Source organism: Ricinus communis, chromosome 4 (genome assembly GCF_019578655.1).
Source record: "Ricinus communis isolate WT05 ecotype wild-type chromosome 4, ASM1957865v1, whole genome shotgun sequence".
Lineage (NCBI taxonomy): Eukaryota > Viridiplantae > Streptophyta > Magnoliopsida > Malpighiales > Euphorbiaceae > Ricinus > Ricinus communis.
Window position 1 is genome coordinate 24,691,367 of NC_063259.1, and position 20,727 is coordinate 24,712,093.

Below are 20,727 nucleotides of genomic sequence, written 5' to 3' on the forward strand. Positions count from 1 at the left end.
TGAATCAATAATTTGAATGACACATCAAAATGATTAGTTATTGGGCTTAAATCAATAGTTTTCTCTCTCTTTCTTCCAAATTATTTATAAAAAAAAAAGAGAAATTGAAAAGGAAATTCAACAAAGAAAGCTGACAGAGATTAGGTAAAATGGGAATTTTCCTTGTCACTAAGAAGCCTGACACTCTAATTTGAACCTTTCTTTTCTCTTCTCCAACAATATCTTTTTTTATATGTTCAACATTTGCAGAATATATATTATTTAATTTTTAAAACTTCATTTTATTAACTAAATTTTTAAAAATAAATCAAAATTATCCCCATAATGTTCCACTTGCACTTTGAAAGAATATACATAATGTATTTAAAGGGGCAGCTGTTGACCTTTTTATTGTAGTTTTCAATTTTAAAATGTTGGGTTATTGTCAACATTTTGTGATCTTGTTTGAGTATAAAATCAACTAAAAATAATTGCCAATAAACCACATTTGCCTGTATTTCATGTCTACCCCAAAAAGGTCATTGCATTTGTTTATTGTGCATTGTCTTTTCTAGTGACTTGGTTATAAAGTAATTAAAAATGAAAACAAATGGCAAATTCTATATACTAAATAATAAATTGACAAATAATCTTTCTAGATATGAACTTTTTAATAAATTTCAATTTCAATCGCCTGATGAGATGCTATAAAAGTATTGGTCTAATTGAGATGTCTTAATACAAATTTTGATTGCTGAAACATATTTTTTATAAAACAAAAAAGAAAACAATACTCAATAAATTAGGTCATATGTTTGCCAATTTTGTGCAACCTTTTAGTGGGTATGAATTTCTTAATCACCCCATTAGTGCAAATTGACAATTAATAAAGGGAAATCACAAGCAACTATTATTGATAAAGAAAACTCACTTTCCCTTTTTTACTTTCTTCATGTTGCCACTCGTTCATGCATTATTTTTATTAGTCAATCAAGAAGTTAACTTGGTTGCACATTGCAGTGCATACTGGTTTTGTAAGTATTTGATTAAAAAACTGGATATACAACAAGAAGTCTACAACTGAATTTGTTTTGTCATAGAATCTGAACGTGAGAAGAATGGTGAAGAAGAAGGCAGGCGGAGAAGACTGAAAAAGAAAGAGGGCAAAAGATGAGACTGTGATAATGCAGGTGACAAGAATTGGAATTTTGCAGGCAAGTATGAAGAAGGAGCAGCAGGCAAAGGTAAAAAGATTGCATCTTTTTCACTGTTTTTCATTTCATAAACTCACACACACACTCTCTCCTGACAAAACCACATGTGAATGCAGACAAATACAGACCCACCCACATACTCATCCCACATGGATTTGTGAGATAGAGCCTTGAGGACATCTGCCCCACCCTCTCTCTTTCTCTCTCTCTCTCTCTCTCTCTCTCTCTCTCTAAATATATATAGTTATGGTGTTGCCGTGTCTTAAAAAAATATGTAAATGCCAGCTCTATGTGCTTTGATCAGATTATTAGTTTAATATACATTTTGATCATATGACAAACCTTCCTATCACTTCCGGGCTGTCTTTCCATTTGTTATCTGAGGAAAAAGAAAAGAAACACACGACTTGAACATCTATTTTTCTTGGATCTTGGGACAGATTCTTTTTACAGTATTATTGTTATTGACTGATTTTCTTATAGGTAACTGGAGTCTGGAGGTAATGTTTGCTGATAACTGTGGGTACATTCTGTATATTCATTTTCTAATGAATAGCGTGTTGCTGGGTATTGGGTCCCTTCCTCAGTCTTTGCCTTTTCTTTTCTTTTTTCCTTCCATTACAAACCAAAATTTTGGCCTTTGAGAACCCAATAAGACATTTTTCAGTTTCATGCACTGATTGATCGCTGCAGATTTCAGTTTCAGTTTCAGTTTCCCTTTGTGTTCCTTTTCCTTTGTTGTTTTCCTTGATTGTTGCTAAAGTTTGAGTTTTGAGGAATTCTTGGAAGATCCTAAAATGGGCAGTTTTGTTTCTGGAGGAGAGCTTGTATGATTGGGATTCTGATAGCTAAAGGACAAATTTTTGATATTTTTGGGTACTGTATTGATGGATGCTAATTGCTAAAGGTTTTTGTTTTGTTTTATTTTTTTCAATTTTTGAGCTGGAAACTAGCTGGAAACCAGTGGGTCTTTCGGAGAGATCTTTTAAAGTGGCCATTTTGATTTATTGACAAAGTCCTGTTTTTGGAAATGCGGTATTTGGAGTTTCGTGTGTAAGGAAAGTGCTTTATTCTGTTTTTGTTCTTGGAGTTTGTCCTTTAATTTATTTTAACGGTTTTGACAGGAAGAGGAAAAGGAAAAGTAAAGAAATAAGGAGATGATAGAGTTCAATGTTAGCACTTGACTTGCAGTAAATTGAAGCAAGGACTGCGAAGTTGCCTGAAATCACTATTTCATAATTGGGTTGCAAAAGAATTGCTTAGACATCTTATAGATTGTGGTTTCAACAATTTGGATCTTAAAACTGGCTATGCCCTTAGTTTTAGCTTATGAAAGTAGAGCTTGAAAGGTTGTGATTCTCTGGTTTTGGATAAAGGGTTATGAAAGTGGACGTATTCAATTGAATTGGTTAAAGATATGGCAGCAAAACTCTTACATTCTTTAGCAGATGATAATTCAGATTTACAGAAGCAAATCGGATGCATGACAGGGATTTTTCAGCTTTTTGATCGCCACCATGCCCTCACTGGTAGGCGTCTCAGCCACAGGAGGCTTCCTCCTCCAGGTGATTTTTTTTTTTAAATTTTCTAACTGGGTATTGCTTAGCTTTGAACTCATTGCATCACTCCGTTAAGATCCATAGCTTGTCTTATTCCTGATGAATTGTATATGCCCAAAACTGATATATTTTCTTCTATTTATTCAGTTGTTAAAAAGTACTATCAATGGCTTTTTATGGCATCAGAAATATTAAGATGCAAGCATCAGAACGGGCTTTACTTCTGAAGAAAACTTTCTGCATTGTCAGTTTCTGTAATTTTTTTGATGCTGATGGGCAATGTCGCAGTAATGTACATTAGTTGTGAATCATGTGTTTATGGCGTGTATGTGATTTCATAAAGATGCATTTATAAGCATGTGCATGTAGATTCTTGAGGCATGGCTACTGCTCCAGTTTTAACTGTATTTTTTCATGCATTGATAATTTTAAGTACATTTATTGCAGTAATTCATTTTATTGTTGATGATTTTGTTGATTAATTAATTGAATTTCTTTATCTAGCTGGAGCTATCTATTTAATTGTTTAATTAAGTCAAATCATTTATCCTTCGGTTGTTTTTCTTCTTTTACTGATTTGTGAGCTCAAACTGTTTGTGGTTATTGGATTCTAATGCTTCTGTAATAGTGCAGGTGATCTCCACTTGAGCAATGGCAGCTCAGAAAGGGAATCTTTTAATGGCTACCATCGGCCTGCAGCAACTGTAAGCACATTTTATTCTGAGTTCCTTCACCTTCTTTCCTTACAAAGTTCTCGAATGTAATTTAATAGACATGCTCAATAGTTGAGACGGGACTTAGTTGTGTAGGCATTTTTCTTCCTCGAAACTACCTTACTATTAATTATTGACAATCTGATTGATTTTTTTGAGTATAATTATCATTCTGAAAATGCCTATATCTTTTTACCTAAAAAAGTCGTTCTCAGGTTAATTCCTCATATGTGCCGGCAGATTGTTGTATATGTATCTAGACTTATTTATATGCTATCTAGAGTTATTATGGATTTGTAATTGTTGTGTATATCTAAGTTAATTTAATCATCACAGGACATGAATTTAAGCAGGAACTTGAATGAGAGGCAGAGAAGTTCCACAGAATCAGCAAGACCATCTTTCTCATCCTCTTGTTCATCCATGTCGTCTCTAGATTATAACAAACCAGCTCAATCAGAAGCCTCTTCCTCTGACAGAATTATATTTCCTGAAACTCCATCAAGGGATGCTGTTCTAACTCAGCCAAGTACCTCTCCACATTTTGGACGACAATCCCTTGATCTCCGAGATGTTGTCAAGGGTTCCATGTATAGGGAAGCCACAGGACTATCTGTCAAAACTTCAAATAAAGAGGAAGCAATAGGCCATGGAATGAAGCATAAGGACTCTCCAAGGCCATTACAGCTCTCCAAATCTGTGGATGGATCTTATGGAAATGGGAAGAAGGGGAAACAAAATACTAATACTCCTGTTGATCTCAAGGAATCCCTTAAAGTTCTAGCTAAACTTCGAGAGGCGCCGTGGTATTACAATGAAAGTAGAGAAAGGCCACAATCATCATATGAATCAAAAGATGGATTTTCATATACATCTTGTAAAGATGTTCCTCGGTTTTCTTATGATGGGAGAGAGATGAATCGCTTGTCTTTTGAATCGCGAGATACCATCAAATCCACCCTAAAGCTAAAAGAGCTGCCTAGACTTTCACTAGACAGTAGAGTAGTTTCAATGCAGGGGTCTAACTCTGAACCAAAAGCAAGTAATAATTCTAAAGATTTAAGATATGGTGCAAACTCAAACGAAAAAGTCTGTGATCTACAGCAACCATTGGGAACCCAGAAGCGGCCTTCTAATGTAGTAGCCAAATTGATGGGTTTAGAAGCATTGCCGGATTCGGCATCAACTAGTTCTAGTCAGTCAGGTTTAACCAGGAGCTTCCCTGTTGAACATAGTGATTCCTTCTCAATACCATTGAAACCAAATGATCTAAACAGGCCAGTCCGGATTCCCAAGTCACCAAGAAGCTTATCGAAAGAGCCAATTTCACCAAGGTGGAAAAATCCTGATCTGATCATGAAACCCATATCAAGGTTGCCAATTGAACCAGCACCATGGAAGCAGCTAGAAGGAAGTCGAGCTTCTCAGAAACCTGCAAAACTTTCAGCAAAAACATCAAACCCCTTTCCTACAGTTTACAGTGAGATCGAGAAAAGATTGAAGGATCTTGAATTCAATCAATCTGGAAAGGATCTTAGAGCTCTCAAACAAATCCTCGAAGCAATGCAGGCCAAGGGGCTCTTGGAGACTAGAAAAGAAGAAGGGTCAAACTTCGGATCCCAAAGGGATTGTGAACCGAGCTGTACTACTAGTCCTGGTCAGAAGCCAAGGTTGTTAAGCCAACGCAACGAACAGACTAACTATGTTAGTGCTTCCTCTGCTAGGAGCTCTTCATTGAGGAGTTATGAATCCCCCATTGTGATCATGAAACCAGCCAAACTGGTTGAGAAATCTAGCATTCATGCTTCCTCAGTAATTCCAATAGATGGTTTCTCTGATCTTCAAAAAACTCCAAGCCGTGGACATGCAGATTATAAAAATAGATCAGCAAATAGTCGAACAGCCAAGGATCAATTTCCTAGACTCAGTCATCGGGATTCTATTAACTCCAATGATAAGAAAGGCAATGTAAGGAATAGATCAACTCAATCTTCTACAAGACCTCAGCAATTGCCAAAAGAAAGCACCACAAGCTCATTGAAAAGCTCAGGATCTGTGAGCCCAAGGCTGCAGCAGAAGAAGCTTGAGTTAGAGAAACGATCTCGTCCACCTACCCCTCCATCTGATTCAAACAAGCCTAGAAGGCAATCTAACAAGATGTTAAACGAATTAGGTTCTCCTGGTGGGAAGAATAGACCAAAATCTCACAAATTGCCAACAAGTGATGACCAACTAAGCCAGATAAGTAATGAATCAAGAACTTCAAGTCACCAAGGTGATGACATATCTCTTCAGTCAGACAACACTGTTGTCTTTGACTTAAAGACAGATATGGAAGTCACCAGTACTGAACAGCCTAATGAGCTCAATATTGACCACAGTCCATCCTCAAACGCTGTCAGTCATGTGGTTTCTGGCTCAGAGCAGAATGTAAGTGAATTTAACTTCTTTGGCGCCTCTGCTGCGCTGATCATATAGTAATAATGTCACTATTTTGGTTCTCTTATTTCAGAATCCAACTCCAAGATTGGAAGAAGATGGAACGTTGGCAGACTTTGCTGTTGATACCCCAGAGCATCCCAGTCCCATCTCTGTTCTTGATGCTTCAGTGTATAGAGATGATGCGCTGTCTCCAGTAAAGCAGATACCAAATCTGCCTAAAGGTAAAGGTCCTCTGTCTAGAAAACTTCCAATTAAATGTGGAAAGTTTGAGCTTTTGATGATTGAATATCAAATAAATGCAATTACAGCATTCTAAAAATGCTGAGATATGACAAGTTATGGATTATCCACAATCGCATGAGAACGGGCTTAGAATTCTTTGTTGTTGCAACCAAGAAATCCAGTTTAACTACATATTCAATTCAGCTGCTAGAATGAAAATACTTACTGGTGGGAATAGTACTTTTACGTTGAAGTCTAGAAGATATTATAAATTGTATTCTTGCTTACAATTGTGCATTTCCCTAGAAAGTTCGCGTTTGGCTTTTGTACTTTCCATTTGCAATTAGCTCCTGACTTCAATCCATGTTGCGTGTCACTCTGCAACAGGAATATCTCCCCATTATCTGGCCTGTGAATTAGTTGCAACTAGGAAGTTTTTTGTCAATCAAGATTCCTCATCATAGTTTAGTTGTATCCACATGTTTGGCCAAACCTTTTTTTTTATGGATAAACAGAAAAGTTCCACCTTCACTGTTTTTTGTATCATCTCCTAAATCTCATATGAATATTCTCATTTAACAGGTGATAGTGCTGAAGCTTCCAAGGACCAGTGGGACCCTGCAGATAACTTCTTATCTGACAGTGTGGGCTCTGTTCTTACCTCAGAGATCAGTCGTAAGAAATTACAGAACGTCGAGAATTTGGTAAAGAAACTTAGACGGCTAAACTCTACTCACGATGAAGCCAGCACAGATTACATTGCATCACTTTGTGAGAACACAAATCCAGACCACAGATACATTTCCGAGATCTTGTTAGCTTCAGGCCTTCTACTCCGAGACCTTGGCTCTGGCATGACAACATTTCAGCTCCACTCATCAGGTCACCCCATTAACCCTGAATTATTCTTTGTACTGGAGCAAACCAAGGCCAGCACTTTAGCTTCAAAAGAAGAGTGCAACCCTGGGAAGACGTATCATTCAAAGCCGAACCCAGAAAGGTTTCACCGGAAGCTCATATTTGATGCTGTTAACGAGATGATTGTTAAGAAGCTAGCATTAGAGGAGCAATCCCCTGAGCCATGGTTGAAATCTGATAACCTGGCAAAGAAGACTCTCAGTGCTCAAAAGCTTCTAAAAGAGTTATGCTCAGAGATTGAACAGCTTCAAGACAAGAAATCAGAATGCAGCCTAGAGGATGAGGAGGATGATCTAAAAGGAGTACTGTGGGATGATGTGATGCGTCGGTCGGAGAGTTGGACAGATTTTCACAGTGAACTCTCTGGCGTAGTATTAGATGTCGAGCGATCAATCTTTAAAGATTTAGTTGACGAAATTGTTATTGGTGAGGCAGCTGGTTCGCGCATCAAACCAGGTAGACGAAGGCAGCTGTTCGCAAAGTAGCTAGCTTAATCTGCAAAACACCATGTTCTAATTCTTGATTTTATATCTTTCTTTCGTATTCTGATATATAAATATATATATATATATATATATATTTTTTTTATATTAAAGAAAAATAAATCTGGAGTGTGTTGGATTGTAAAGAAATGAACTACTCAGATTTTTGACATTATACATTCATTTATAAGAATGATATATATATTCAAATCTTTCTTCTCAGGTTTGAGTTGAAATTTCTTTTATCGGTGGTATGTTGTGAAAAGACTTACAAATGTCCAAATCAGTGAAAGTTGAAAGACCATTTAGCACTCTCATTGCTAGAGATAGAGAGAGAAGAGTAAGCAATTATTGGGTCTTCAATGGAGCACCCAATAATATCTTGTACTTGTACTGACACTTAATCTTAATCAAGTTGCTAAACATAGAAAGAAGCCATCCCCATCTGAAGATTATTCACTAAAGAATGAGTTCTTTCTGCCTTGAAGCATTCCTTCCATATCCAAGGACATCGCAAGGCACCTATTGAAGAGAAAAAGGGTCAATGGCATAGCAACCAGAAGCAAATGAAATTACCCTTTTCCAGCTGAAATAATCCATAATTTCATGTTAACCAAAAAAGGAAAACAACTCTGAAGTATATTCTCCCAGATTATAGGTGAATCAAGCCATACCTAAACAACAAGTTGCCTCCGTAGCATAGTGGTAGTGCGTTCGCTTCGTAAGCGAAAGGTCGCGAGTTCGATCCTCGCCGGGGGCTTTTTTTCTTGATTTTTTTGCTCTGTAGTTTTTGTTGGGCCTAAAGCTGATGGCTTACTGGGCCTCCGCTCGGCAAGAGAACAGAAACACTGGCCTCTCAGAGTTCTGGAAAAGTCAGCTCACCGAGTCGATGCCTTTTTTTTTTCTTCCCTCTTTTTCCCCTTATTTTTCAGAGGCGAAACAGAAATAGAAATCTGAAATAAAAGATAAAGTATAAATTATTTGAAATTACGAACCTCAATCATATTATAAAATTTTATTTTGTTTTATAAAAAAAAAAAAAAAAAAAAAGAGTAGAAGAAAATATGTAAATGGCTTTGCGTTTACGAAATTATAATTTGCTGAATGAGAAATATAATTAGTTAAAGAGATTAATTGCTTCATTCAAGAGATCATGTACTTGCACACATGAAAAGATATAAGCCCAATTTCTTTCCTTTTTCTATTCAATCTTTTATTTTGGTAAAAAGGGGAATATCAATATATGCATGCTATGAAAAAGGAAAGAAAGATAATTAGATTGGACCAATAAAAAAAAAATTTGCATGGTCCCTCCAGGAAATTAATTTCCATCAATTTTAAACCTTTTTTCTTCTTCTTCTTTTTGTGAAATAACTTGGTGGTCGTCCTTACCAAGTAGCCTAATTATTCTGTATAGTTCCTCAAAACTTTTGAAATTTAACCCTAGCACATATATGTTTGATTTCTTCTACATATGCAGCCCCTTGTATGTGCCAATGAATAATCTACGTACCATTCTTGAGAGTTTGTATAATAATTTAAATAAATAATTCTTTTAAAATAATTTCGTCTAAATTTCTTTTAAGCTTGTTATAACAATTTGATATTAGATCACATTTGTTTTTATCGTGGATTCGAGAACTTATTAGAAGTTGCCCGTCTTGACATTTTTTTCTTTTGATTAGCACATTTAATTTTGAAGTTTTTATAATTTTATAACTAAACAATCAAAAAACACCTCATGTTATTAGTTCCAACTCTTTTTATGAATATAATTTGATTCATTCATATATTTTCGTATTTTAGAGTGTTGTTATTCTAAAACCCCGACAGACACTATTTTTTTATCCGAGCATACTATCTTAACTTTAATGTACAATTTTTACCCTTATTGGACTGCTTTTCTAAATCAGTTTATTATATTTATCATTTATTAGATGACTATTTAACCATTTTAAAAACTACGAAACAGTTTCTTTCCAAGTGATATATGTATATAATGTATAAATAAATATATAAAATACATATAGATGGTATCTTTTATAAACGAATGGAGAAGGGAGGACCACAAATTAATTCCATAAATCTTAAAGTGGCTATCTCCAAGCAGAAGCACGCCTAGACCATCCATGAAGACGACACCCACGCGCTCTCCAAATGCAAGGGAAGGGAGACTTAAGTAATGATTTCCTTTCCTTTCCTCCTTAACTTATGCAAAAGTCTTTTTATCCGTACAAATATCCTTAAATTTTTTTCCTTTTTTTCTCTTTCGTCACTTCAAAATAAAAGGACCACTGTATAATATGTATCAACCTTTTCTGCCTGATGCCACCTTTGAAATATATCCAACTTGCAACAAGTTCTTTAATGGGTGTTTTTTGTGCTTCTTCTTGGATCTAGTGAGACATGTTGATGGATGATGAAAGACGAGCAGGGTCTCTTTCTTTTTTTCTGTAACTTAATTAATTTTCCTTCCTTTTTCATATGCATATATTATAAGAAGATTCTTGCCTGCTCACTGATTTCCCTTATATTAATTATATCATAAAGAATTGCATATTCTTTCTATATCCATCTAAAATTCTATCTATCTTTCTTTCTTTCTTTCCCTTAGAGTATCGATTCTTCCATTCTCTTGTTCTGTTCAAATCTTGTATATTTGTTAGGTGAGTTCTTTTCCATATTTATTTCTAGCAAAATTAATAATTTAATTTCTTTTTGGAAAGCTAGAGCATTTACAGTCTCTTTTTGCTGAAAGATTCTACATTAGGGTTTGGAGGTAAAAAGAACATTTCTTCAACTTCTTTTTTTTTCTTTTTATAGGATTTAATTTTTTATTTATTAACGGGCTACGAACGAGCTCGAACTCGAAATTTCACATTTCTACGTTTGTTTTGCCTAAGATATTATCTATGGTATTTTTAACTGATAAAATCAAAATGCTCCGTATACTCATATTGACAATAAGATATCTCCTTAAAAATTGAACAAGAATTTTAAGTTTAAATCCCTCTCATCTGATGTGTATATCAAATTGTCCATTCATCCAAAAAAAAGAATTACTTACTACCCTCTGCTGGCATCTATTGTGTATTATTAATTGGGGCAGGGGATTGCATGTTGGAGCATCACAAACAAGGAATTGGAGACTTGTAAAAATCAAGAACAAACAAAGTAAGGCATCTAAAGTTTCACTAAATCTACAGTCTCATGCTGCCATGCACGCATATATATGTGTATGGACGATCTCTATAATCTTAAATTGGAGACCTCTCCATTTCTTTTGGACCAATATTACTATAACATTGACATGTTGTGATCATGGAGACGAAACGCCATAGTTTCACTTTCAAGCAATACTGAATAATTTCTACTTATATACATGTCTCTCTATATTTGCACCAACATATATGTCTTACTATAGGAATGCCCATTAAGATTATATATTATATATCAGTTAGTAATGGTACTGAAACACAAGAAGGTGAGAAGTAATAAGAATAACCCAGCAACAAGAATATAACAACTATGATATTTTTTTATTTGATAAAACAAAACAAAAAAAAAAAAGCTCAAGATTGACAGTTATAGATGGAATGATAATACAAATAATCATTTAAAGTTATATTTAGTTTATTTTAGTTAAATTTTTTTGATTTTATTTCATTTTAATAACATAATTTTAGTTTGGATATTGCTCCCTACTATTAGTATTTGAAAATGTCAAAATAATATAATATGGACAATTAAACCAATTGAAAAATAATATTCTAAATTACTTAATAATATAAATGATCACCTAAATCTTTCACTTATTTTCATTTTGATTATAAATATTTAGTTTATTTTATTGCAATAACACAATTTTAATTTGTGAAATATATTTTAACCATCTGTATTTAAATAAATTAAAAATTTATGATCAAAATAAAACTAAATAAGAAGTCGGAGGTAACCAATATATTACACAAATTAAAATTATATTATTGAAATAAGAATAAATGAAAAGTTATAAAAATAAGAACAAAATCAAGCTACCATTTGTTTTATTATCCTCCTTATTAACTAACAAGTATTTGAAATTTCTATCCTAAGTTATGTTGGTCTTAACTTCAATCACAAAATTATATCAGAAAACTTATTGCATTCATCAAAATCTTATATAATAGCATTTATATTGAAACAAAACCCCAACTGAGTGACCTTAACATAAATTAAAAGTTCAGTAACCATTTTAAAGTATATGATAGATTCACATCTGGTGTGACTAATGCCAGTTATAATTAAAGAGCATGCATATCAGCAAAGGAAACCGATTAATTAATGTGCATCAACATAGTATTCAGATTACGAATTGTTAGCAACAGAAACAAATTAATACCCAAATTGCAAATGTATATAAGATTGCCATATTACAAACTTTAACTCGTCCGAATCACTGTCTGCAGATAATTAATTTGTATACTTAAATGTAACTGACACATGAGAGAAGAAAGTATTTAGTTTCTTACTTGTATTATTTTGGAAAATTCCTTGCTCTCCAATGAGAAAGAAACAGATCCTGTCCCAGGTGATATATTTGCTTGTATATGACAAGGCCTTGAGTAAACTTGAGGCATGAAATGATCAGAGGTGCCATTTCAAGAATTGTCTTAATGTAGCAAATATAAAGAAAGAGAATTTCAGCACAGTAGGACACTGCACTTTCTCTATACCATGCTGAAGATCAGAGGTATGCAGTCAAGATGAACTAATTGAGCAATAGCAGGAGAAAAGTCATAGCTGGCCATGAATCGCATTAAGTATCGGCTGCATTATCTTTGTCAGGTTGGCTTGCACTACTCCTTTGAGAATGATGATGAACAAGCCCTGGATTTACACCCAACGAGAAATTCTTCATTGGATTATTAGCTGATGATGAAGTCAACCACTGAAAATGGTTTGTTTCCCTCGGCTCATTATTCTCCAACGGAGTGGCAACATAAGGAGGATATTGTGGAAACAAAGATGATACTGTTGCCGGAGGACATAAAAAGAACTGAGAACCCGAGGAGAAAGCTGGCAATGCAACAGTACTAGTGTTGCTGTCGAGTGCAGAATTTTCTGGTTGAGGAATGATCATTCCATGATTTGTTCCAAATTGAGATAAAGATAAATTTGAAGCATCCCAATGATAGTGTGAATTGAAAGGAATGGGGTTGTTTAGCAAGCCAGGAAAGGAAGAATGAGTAGAAGCAAGAGGGAACAATTTTTGAGCTGAAAGTACCCCATCTTGATTTTCTTCATGATCATTTGTTCTGACCCATTTTCCTTTCTCACTTGTACTACTACTTGTAGCTCTCATTGAAGTTTCTGCTTCTGCTTCCCAATACTTTGTTTTTCCCATTATTATACTGTTTTGGTGGTCACCATCAAGATTACTATTATTGACCTTTATCCCTAATGAATGAAACCCAATATCCTTGTTGAATGTTGAATTTACATCGAAGAAAGGAGCAAGAGAAGATTGAGATGAGTTTGATTCATGAGAAACTAGCATCTGTTGATGGAATTGACCAAATCCTTGAGGCAATTGGAGCGGTGGAAGCTTATCAATGTCATCTTTAGTTGCATCAAGCAACCAGTCTATTACCTTGCTAGGCTGACTTAAACCAAGCCTATCTTGAAGATCATATAACTGGATCGCTGTGGGAACAGAAAGCCTGATTCTCCTGTCTCTCAATCCTCTTATAGTGCAAACCTTGCTATGCCTATCTTTTCCTCCGAAAGAACGCGAAACGCGTACAATTCTTGGATTCCTAAATGCTGACCACTGTCTTGAAGTGGACGGTGCCTTGGAGAACTTCTTATTATTGTCATTAGCATCACCCTCTTGCTTTGCTTGAAAACCCTTTTCTCTTGAACTTGTAATCATCTTATCTTTCTCATTATTGAGTTGCAAAACCTGTAAAAGGATTTCATTAAATGTTCCTTCTCTAAAGATAGCCGCAAGTAATTGGGTTTTACAAACAAAACCACAACATTTCATGCAATTGCTTGTTGAATCCGTAAAGAAAATTTCAGAAGAAACATCCGAACTATGTACTAGAACATTAAAAAAAAAAAAGAAAAACAGAAACATATGCACCCTACAATACTATGTCAGAAATACACAAGGAATTAGTTGAAAGGAAGAAGGATAAAAAAACAAAAAAAACACCTAGAAGGATAAACATTTAGATTTTTATGAGGTACTCTTTTGTTTATTTGCTGCAGATACATGGGTTAAGAAAGAATTTTAAAGTATTTCTTAAGTTGGGTCTAGGGTTAAGCTGAATCTAGACTAATCAAAACCAATCTAATCCAAGAAGATGAAAATCAAGCAAATCAAGAAGAAAAAGAAGTGCAAATACATAGCATAATTTCTTGGAAGGTTAAGCAAGCATGCATATCTCAATTTCCTAGTTCAGGAACTGAGATGATACGCAAGTGTAACTTACATCAGGCAGATCAAAACCTCTAGTAGGCTTCTTCCAGACTAATCGATTTTGCTACTCGAATGTATAGCTTCACTAAGGAAGAGGAAACAGGAATAGTAGCCGGAAAGTAAAATAACATGCTGAAAGTTCTACTTATGTCTAATTCTTTAACTTAAGTTTCATCAAATTTATAATTAGACAAGAATAGCCCTTTTGAAAGAAGAACTCTCTTCATTTTAGAGACAAAAAGAGAAAAAAAAAAAAGAAAAAGAAAAAGAAGAAAATAAAGATGCCAGAATTTAACCGCATCATATTGTGAAGGATGAAAAGAATAAAGGTATGGCGCATCCGCTACCATGTGTTGCCAGACCCTGTTGACACGCCAACTAGACTAGTTAGTAGGGATTTTATCAAATTGTTCATACCACATACTGAACAATCACCTGCCTACTACTAAATACTAATGAAGCCTGGTGGTCTTTCTTGTAGTTTACATCTTAATTTCCCAATGGCACACACTAGGTGTGGAAGGTTAATATATTATTTTTTTTCCCAATTGGGGACCATCCAACACATATTAGAAAAAGAGGGTAGTGTTATATGCTTTATTGACATCTACAGCTACCTTTATAATGCATGCTTCGATGAATAAAAAGGTTAAAAAGAAAAGAAATTACAATTTTTTTTTTTTGAAACCCTTGTGTTGGACAATGTGTGCGTGTGATTCTTGGACTAAATATTGGTGTTTATATATAATAAGTTGATTTTCAGAACAACATGTGTTGCCATAGAAAACTAATTCAAAAGGAAGTGTAAGAACAAACTTAAGAATTAGGAAACTGAGAAATTAAATGGAATTAGATAAGTGTTAGAAAGTTGTGGTGTATACTACCGAAGTTTCACCAACTGTGTATTAGATGGATAGACGATAGGTAGCTATTTTTCTTGTAGATAAGGGACCAAAGTAGGTTCTTTAACGCATCTACAGACAGTAGAACCAAAGGACCACATGCACATACAGCAGTGAGATTTTGCTCAGCAGAAGTTGAAACTTAAGCTTGCCCACCAAGCAGATTCTTAATTAACTAATTAGTTCCATTCATTAACAAAGTGTATGGGGTTTCTTTATCATGATTGGCTGTTTTTTCATTTTTCTTTTGGGAATGGATTTCAGCTTTTCAGGATGCCTATCTATCAGTGATCTCCACAGTAGAGTTCTTTAACAGTCAATTTATAATAAGTTAATACTTTCTTTCATTATTAAGATCAATTTGGAACTCAAGATGCCACTATACTAAATTACTAATTTTGGAAGTTCTGAGAGTAGACATGTTCCATTCCTCGTCCTCCAACAGCTGAAACAAGTTGCCTTTGTGATGGCATATTGTCATGGACACTAAAAATTAAAGAGTTAGCCAGGCGAATTAATATGTGTTTCTTATCTTAACTTCAATAAAATTCCAGGTTTGAGTTTCTCTTCCTTTCGTAATATATTAGAGAAAGAGAGAGAACTCTAAAAGTTATACATACACACACACTTTAGGGCAGCTAAATTAATGTTTACTGATAATTTTTCACCAGCCAAGAAAGCTTTAAGCATAGTCTAGTCTAATCTGTTGCAACATCAAGAACTGAAGAAGATTACTCAACTGACAAGTCAAAGGTAATTAGGATGTCAAAATAACCTTAAAATTTTTTTTATCGTACATCATAAAATTTGCAGGAACAACATTCTTTTGCAACAAATTCCATCATCAACCTAGATAATCACTACAGTTAATAATATATATAAAAGAAACCCATATCAGCACTTGAACAATTAAAGCAAAGAACAGAAAGAGGGTACTATACTTTTTCAGCTAAGGTACGTAAACAGATATATAGTAACTGGAATTAATTAATTAACCTTTTCACCCAAATAATTGAGGCCTGATAGACTGTATAGTTGCAGTTACAGTTGCACCCAGTCAAAAGCTGAACTCTACTACTTATCTCATCGAACCAAGTTACAATAACAAACCCTTTTTAAGGTTTAACCCTCAGACTAATTAAACCTATTTTCATCAGCTTTTAAAGGACAACACAGTAGCCAGTTGTACGCCGAAAAGCGACATTAGTTTAACCCAATTGAGTCATTAAGGCAAAAGATATGAGCCCTAAGAACCTCATCACCTTAACTTAACTAATTTAGGATAGAGACAGTGCCATTTCTGTTTTAGGGTTTATGTCTTTAGAGTTTAAAAAGGAAAAATAAAGAGTTTATCTCTTACTATCTATGACCAAACAGAAATGGTGACCATCACGAGAATGGGTATAAGATTGTTCTGATACCCACTGTAAATAGTAAATGTTATATATATATATATATATATATATATATATTTAATATAAATGGTCCCTGGACCCAATACAAAAGCACTGTTCTTTCTACAGGCAGCGATTGAATCATTCTTTTTTCTTTCTTTTTCTTAAAAAGAAATTTTACTATGAGTTTTACTGTTTCTTCTTCCCATACAAGGGAAATATATCTGATTCAAAACCATATTTATATAACATTAATCTATCAATAACTAAATATTTAGGGTTCACGGTTATCTGATTGAATCTGGACCAGTAGTACAGTGAGAAACGAAAATCTTCTTTTCTTTTTATTTGTTTTCTTTTCTTTTGCAGGTTTTGCAGAACAAAAGGAAAAGCATCTGACTAAGAAGAAGAAGAAGAAGAAGAAACCTTCTAAAAGCTGTTCTGTGACCACAAGTACCAGAAAATAAAAAGTATTTCTGAAGTTTTAGCAGGATTGTAGGATTAAAAATATTAAAACAGTTGCCACAATAACAATTGGAGAAGAATTTTAGGATGTGATAGTTTATAATGATATAATAATTTTATTGAATAAACAATAAAAAAATTAAAAAAATTAAATTAATCTAAACTACGAAATCTAAAACTTTTCTTGTTAAACAAATTCATCCAATTACTAATTCAAAAGGAAAAGGGAAATTAAAATGAGCCACCCAAATGCATACATCCAGTTGCCAAACTGTTACTACTTAATTAGCATATTAAATGTAGAGAGTAGATTATAAAAGAGCATCTAACCCTACATGTTAGAGTTGGATTGGATCCATTTTTTATGTGTTAGTTCTTAATTATATAACCTATTTGATTAACTGCCTGTTGTCAGGCACTTGTCTCATTAAAACCAATTTCTGATTATGATTTGGGCTATACGACCCCTACAATAATAAGTACTTTCTGCCATTGAAATTTATGTATATTGAAGATAATCTCAGGTAGGCCGGGTATCCCAAAACCTCCTCTTTACATTGCCCTAGAGACCCATAAAAAAAAAAAAAAAAAAGATAAATTATATATAAATTGCTAATCGGAATTCTGCATTATATTATCTCTAATTATTACTAATTTTGTTCTTTCAGCACGTTCAGGTCTGTAATTCTTTTGCATAAATTAAAAGATTTAAATATGATATTTCTTGTAAAAGAAATTCCCATTACATTTACTGAAAATGGGTATCCTTCAAAATCCTCTAATAGCATATAAAAATAAATTAAATAAATAATATTACTGTATATGCCATTCAAATTCTCCTTTTCTTTTTCTTTTCAAAATAAAAATTGAAATTCCTCATTTAATTAGCAGCACATTAAGACCTTGATAGAAGGGAAAGAAGAAGGCATGTTGATCTGGCATTGAAAATTCCATTTTCTCTCCATTGTCATATTTACGAAGGAATTTGAACTGTGCATGTGCTCAAGGCAGAAGGGAGAGACTTTCAATTAAATAAATAAAAGAAAGAAAAATTAAAATCATTAATGCTAATAAAAAATAAAATATAAATATAAAGAGTATTTAATTTGAATAAAACATTTTACTGTTTATATCCAATATTAATTAAGATGTTTCTTATTATATAAAAAATATTTTTACAAAATAAAAAAGCACCCTGAAAGAGATGGCTTTACTAAGCAAGAAAATATTATATTTAATTATTCTTGATACTTTTGTATCACTTGCTCCTCACTATTTCTTTTCTCATCAATCCTTACTAACCAAATGAATTAAAATTCTGGCTTTCTATCCCTAGCTATCATGTGCATGACTCTTGCTTTACAGTTTACAGACACAACACTTCTCTATTCCATTTTCTTAAGAAAAAATCCAACCATTCATTCAAATTAACAAAACTCATTCAGTTGTTCTCATTCCATAACCCAAACCCAGTTGGCCTCTCTTCTGTTCAGAACCAAACCAGAAAAAAAAAAAAAAGCCAATAAAAATACAGCTTTAACACTATTGCAACAAAAAATTGCAGCTTTGAATTTCAATTTCCCCAAAAGTTACCTCAAACCTATCCAAATCTTTTTATTTAAGAAAAAAAAAAGAATCATGTTTGTGTAGAGACAAAAATCTAAACACTGACTTTGCAATGGGACTTACATATGATCCCCTTTTATCTTCAAGTCTGCAATAGTAACTGTGATCTTCATTAATTTTGGAAACAGCCAGTGTGCACCAGTCAAGAAAGTGACTTAACATAATTTTATAGATAATGCTGTCTAACTAAAAATTAAAACTCTTATAACACCTCTTTCAAGGCAAGCATTTGACACCTAGTTCTATAGTCTCAGTTTCAGCTGACTCTTTGTTATTTTCATGAAGCATCAAGTAAGACTGTATGGTTCCAGTGCATATAAATAAGGGTTTTTTTTTTTTTTTTTGTGAAATTTCAAGTACTGAAAAAGAAATCTTCTTTTCCATTTTGGATATTTGATTAAAAAGAATGAACCTTATCTTCTTGTTCTTTCTTTTCTTTTATTAAAAGAAAAGAACCTTCTTGTTTGATCTTTAATTATGTTGTATGTATTGATGAAATTGAACAATATCATTGACAGCTATGCAACAGCCATGTAAATTTACTATCACAATCACCTCTATCATCATCATGACCAATTTATTATATAGAGAGAGATTCACATTCTCATTGTCTGTTGAAATGGGAATATATGTTTTTACATGCTACCAATTACATGTAAGAAAATGATGAAAGAATCATATGGAACATACATACATACACACATATGTGTATATGTATACCCTATAGATTCGATAATTAATATTGTGGGTTTGAGTTTAACAAGTCTAAAGGGTTTGCAAAATCAAGAAACATCTGATCTAATAAACATATTATATACATATGTACGTATATATATCCTCCTCTATTTAAAGCAAGAAAGAAATTATTTCTGTATTATTATTATTATTATAGTAATAATTATTTCTTCTTTAGGTCACCACCTCTGAGGACGGAGTTATTACTCTATTATTGTATATGCCAATGACAATGACAGCGCCAAACCCTAGAAAATGTAGATGTGATCAAAGCGGAAGATAAATGCGTGCTGATGCCTGTGCCTGTGCCTGTGACTTTGCCTTTGCCTGTCAATAATACAAAAGGTACGCAGCAGACAAAAAGTTGAAGTTGAACCACTGCTGCTGCACCCCTCTTCTTGTGAGCTGTGATCCCAACCCAAGTTACAAGCCAATTGCCAAAGCCAAATGCTTCTTCCTCTCTCTGTTATCTTAGCTTAATCGCTTACTCACGCGCCAACCAAACCCAACGGGCATAGAGTTGCGTGCTCTTTCTGCCGACATTTTACTGTTCTTCCGCAGCTCCATTACTAAACATGTTTGCTAAATATAAGGAAAAAGGTTTGAGATTTTAACATCTAACACGTGAGAAATGCTATGTTTTATTTGAGATTTATATATATTATATAGGGGATTTTCTAAAACATATTACGTGAATATCTTGGAGTTACTAAGATCATAAACCCTATGTAATGAATGCTATATCGAGTGCGCAAAAGGCAGGATAAAAATAATAGGATATTTAGAATTATTAGAGTCATTCTAATATACTATACATGTATAATACCATGTAAATTTATTAATATTAATATTATTTTAAATTTAATAATTTATTAATATAATTAAATACTAGATTAGTTAATTATATAATATTTAATTATTGATTAATTAAATATATTATTTTTATTTATTAAATTTTTTAACTATTTTTAAAATTTAATTAATGGTACTTGACAATTATAAGATTTAATTATAAAATTTTGATTCGTATCAATAACTGAAAATTATATATGAATTCATTGACAATCTATATTAATAGAAAAATATATAAATTAAATAAATTATTTAAAATAATATATATTAATAGTCTATAATTAAAAGATAGACTTATAATAATAGAATGTCATAATGGTACTTCAGCAAAACCTGTATTACTTATATTATACATTAAGTTTTCTTATGAGATTATATTTGATAATATTAAGTGCTTATTTAAATAAAATGATGATCGTATAATATTACTAATTTATTATATATCTATTATGCTTTTTTTATTTCTTCTATTTCAAAATTAATAAAGTAAAATGATAAGACTAAATGCTTATAAAGTAAATAATAGTTAAATAAAATTATTTTATATTTATATTATTATTTATAAATTAAAATAAGATATTTTAAATTAAGAATTTAGATTATAAAATTGTCTTCGCATTAGGATAAATAAATTGCTAGTGTATCCATAAATACATAGATATATTGATTGTCATACTAATTATTAATTTGGTTCTATTATCTATTTTAATTACCTCATATTAATAGCTATATTTTTCTTACAAAATCAATATAACCTA

At 32.9% G+C, this 20,727-nt stretch overlaps 2 protein-coding genes and 1 non-coding gene across 8 annotated transcripts; 2 read left to right on the forward strand and 1 right to left on the reverse strand.

Moving 5' to 3' along the window:
* The first annotated feature begins 965 nt into the window (after window positions 1–965).
* LOC8284415 (protein LONGIFOLIA 1) lies at window positions 966–7,772 on the forward strand. 5 transcript variants are annotated; one of them, XM_048372532.1, is made up of 7 exons: window positions 966–1,223; window positions 1,310–1,760; window positions 2,318–2,758; window positions 3,386–3,456; window positions 3,802–5,895; window positions 5,978–6,128; window positions 6,712–7,772. In XM_048372532.1, the coding sequence occupies exons 3-7, from the start codon at window positions 2,611–2,613 to the stop codon at window positions 7,530–7,532; spliced, it is 3,285 nt and encodes a 1,094-aa protein (XP_048228489.1). In that variant the 5' UTR covers window positions 966–1,223; window positions 1,310–1,760; window positions 2,318–2,610; the 3' UTR covers window positions 7,533–7,772. The 5 variants fall into 5 exon arrangements, with proteins under 5 accessions (XP_048228489.1, XP_002514640.2, XP_025012346.2 ...); XM_002514594.4 differs by having other exon boundaries at window positions 1,310–1,693; XM_025156578.2 differs by having other exon boundaries at window positions 1,310–2,758.
* A 445-nt stretch (window positions 7,773–8,217) lies between these two features.
* TRNAT-CGU lies at window positions 8,218–8,289 on the forward strand. The gene has a single exon. It is a non-coding gene; the product is annotated as a tRNA-Thr (tRNA).
* Window positions 8,290–11,845: 3,556 nt separating this feature from the next.
* Window positions 11,846–14,719, reverse strand: LOC8263441 (transcription factor TCP5). 2 transcript variants are annotated; one of them, XM_025156570.2, is made up of 2 exons: window positions 14,292–14,719; window positions 11,846–13,473 (listed from the first exon to the last, which is right to left on the reverse strand). In XM_025156570.2, the coding sequence occupies exons 1-2, from the start codon at window positions 14,343–14,345 to the stop codon at window positions 12,328–12,330; spliced, it is 1,200 nt and encodes a 399-aa protein (XP_025012338.2). In that variant the 5' UTR covers window positions 14,346–14,719; the 3' UTR covers window positions 11,846–12,327. The 2 variants fall into 2 exon arrangements, with proteins under 2 accessions (XP_025012338.2, XP_002514641.2); XM_002514595.4 differs by having other exon boundaries at window positions 14,009–14,715.
* Between the last annotated feature and the right edge of the window lie 6,008 nt (window positions 14,720–20,727).

Coding starts and splice junctions, on each gene's coding strand:
- LOC8263441 (XM_025156570.2), bottom strand. CDS start 14,345: ATGGTAGCGGATGCGCCATACCTTTATTCTTTTCATCCTTCACAATAT. Junction 13,474..14,291: donor ATCCTTCACAATATGATGCG/GTTAAATTCTGG, acceptor ATCCTTTTACAG/GTTTTGCAACTCAATAATGA.
- LOC8284415 (XM_025156578.2), top strand. CDS start 2,611: ATGGCAGCAAAACTCTTACATTCTTTAGCAGATGATAATTCAGATTTA. Junction 2,759..3,385: donor CAGGAGGCTTCCTCCTCCAG/GTGATTTTTTTT, acceptor GTAATAGTGCAG/GTGATCTCCACTTGAGCAAT. Junction 5,896..5,977: donor TTTCTGGCTCAGAGCAGAAT/GTAAGTGAATTT, acceptor CTCTTATTTCAG/AATCCAACTCCAAGATTGGA.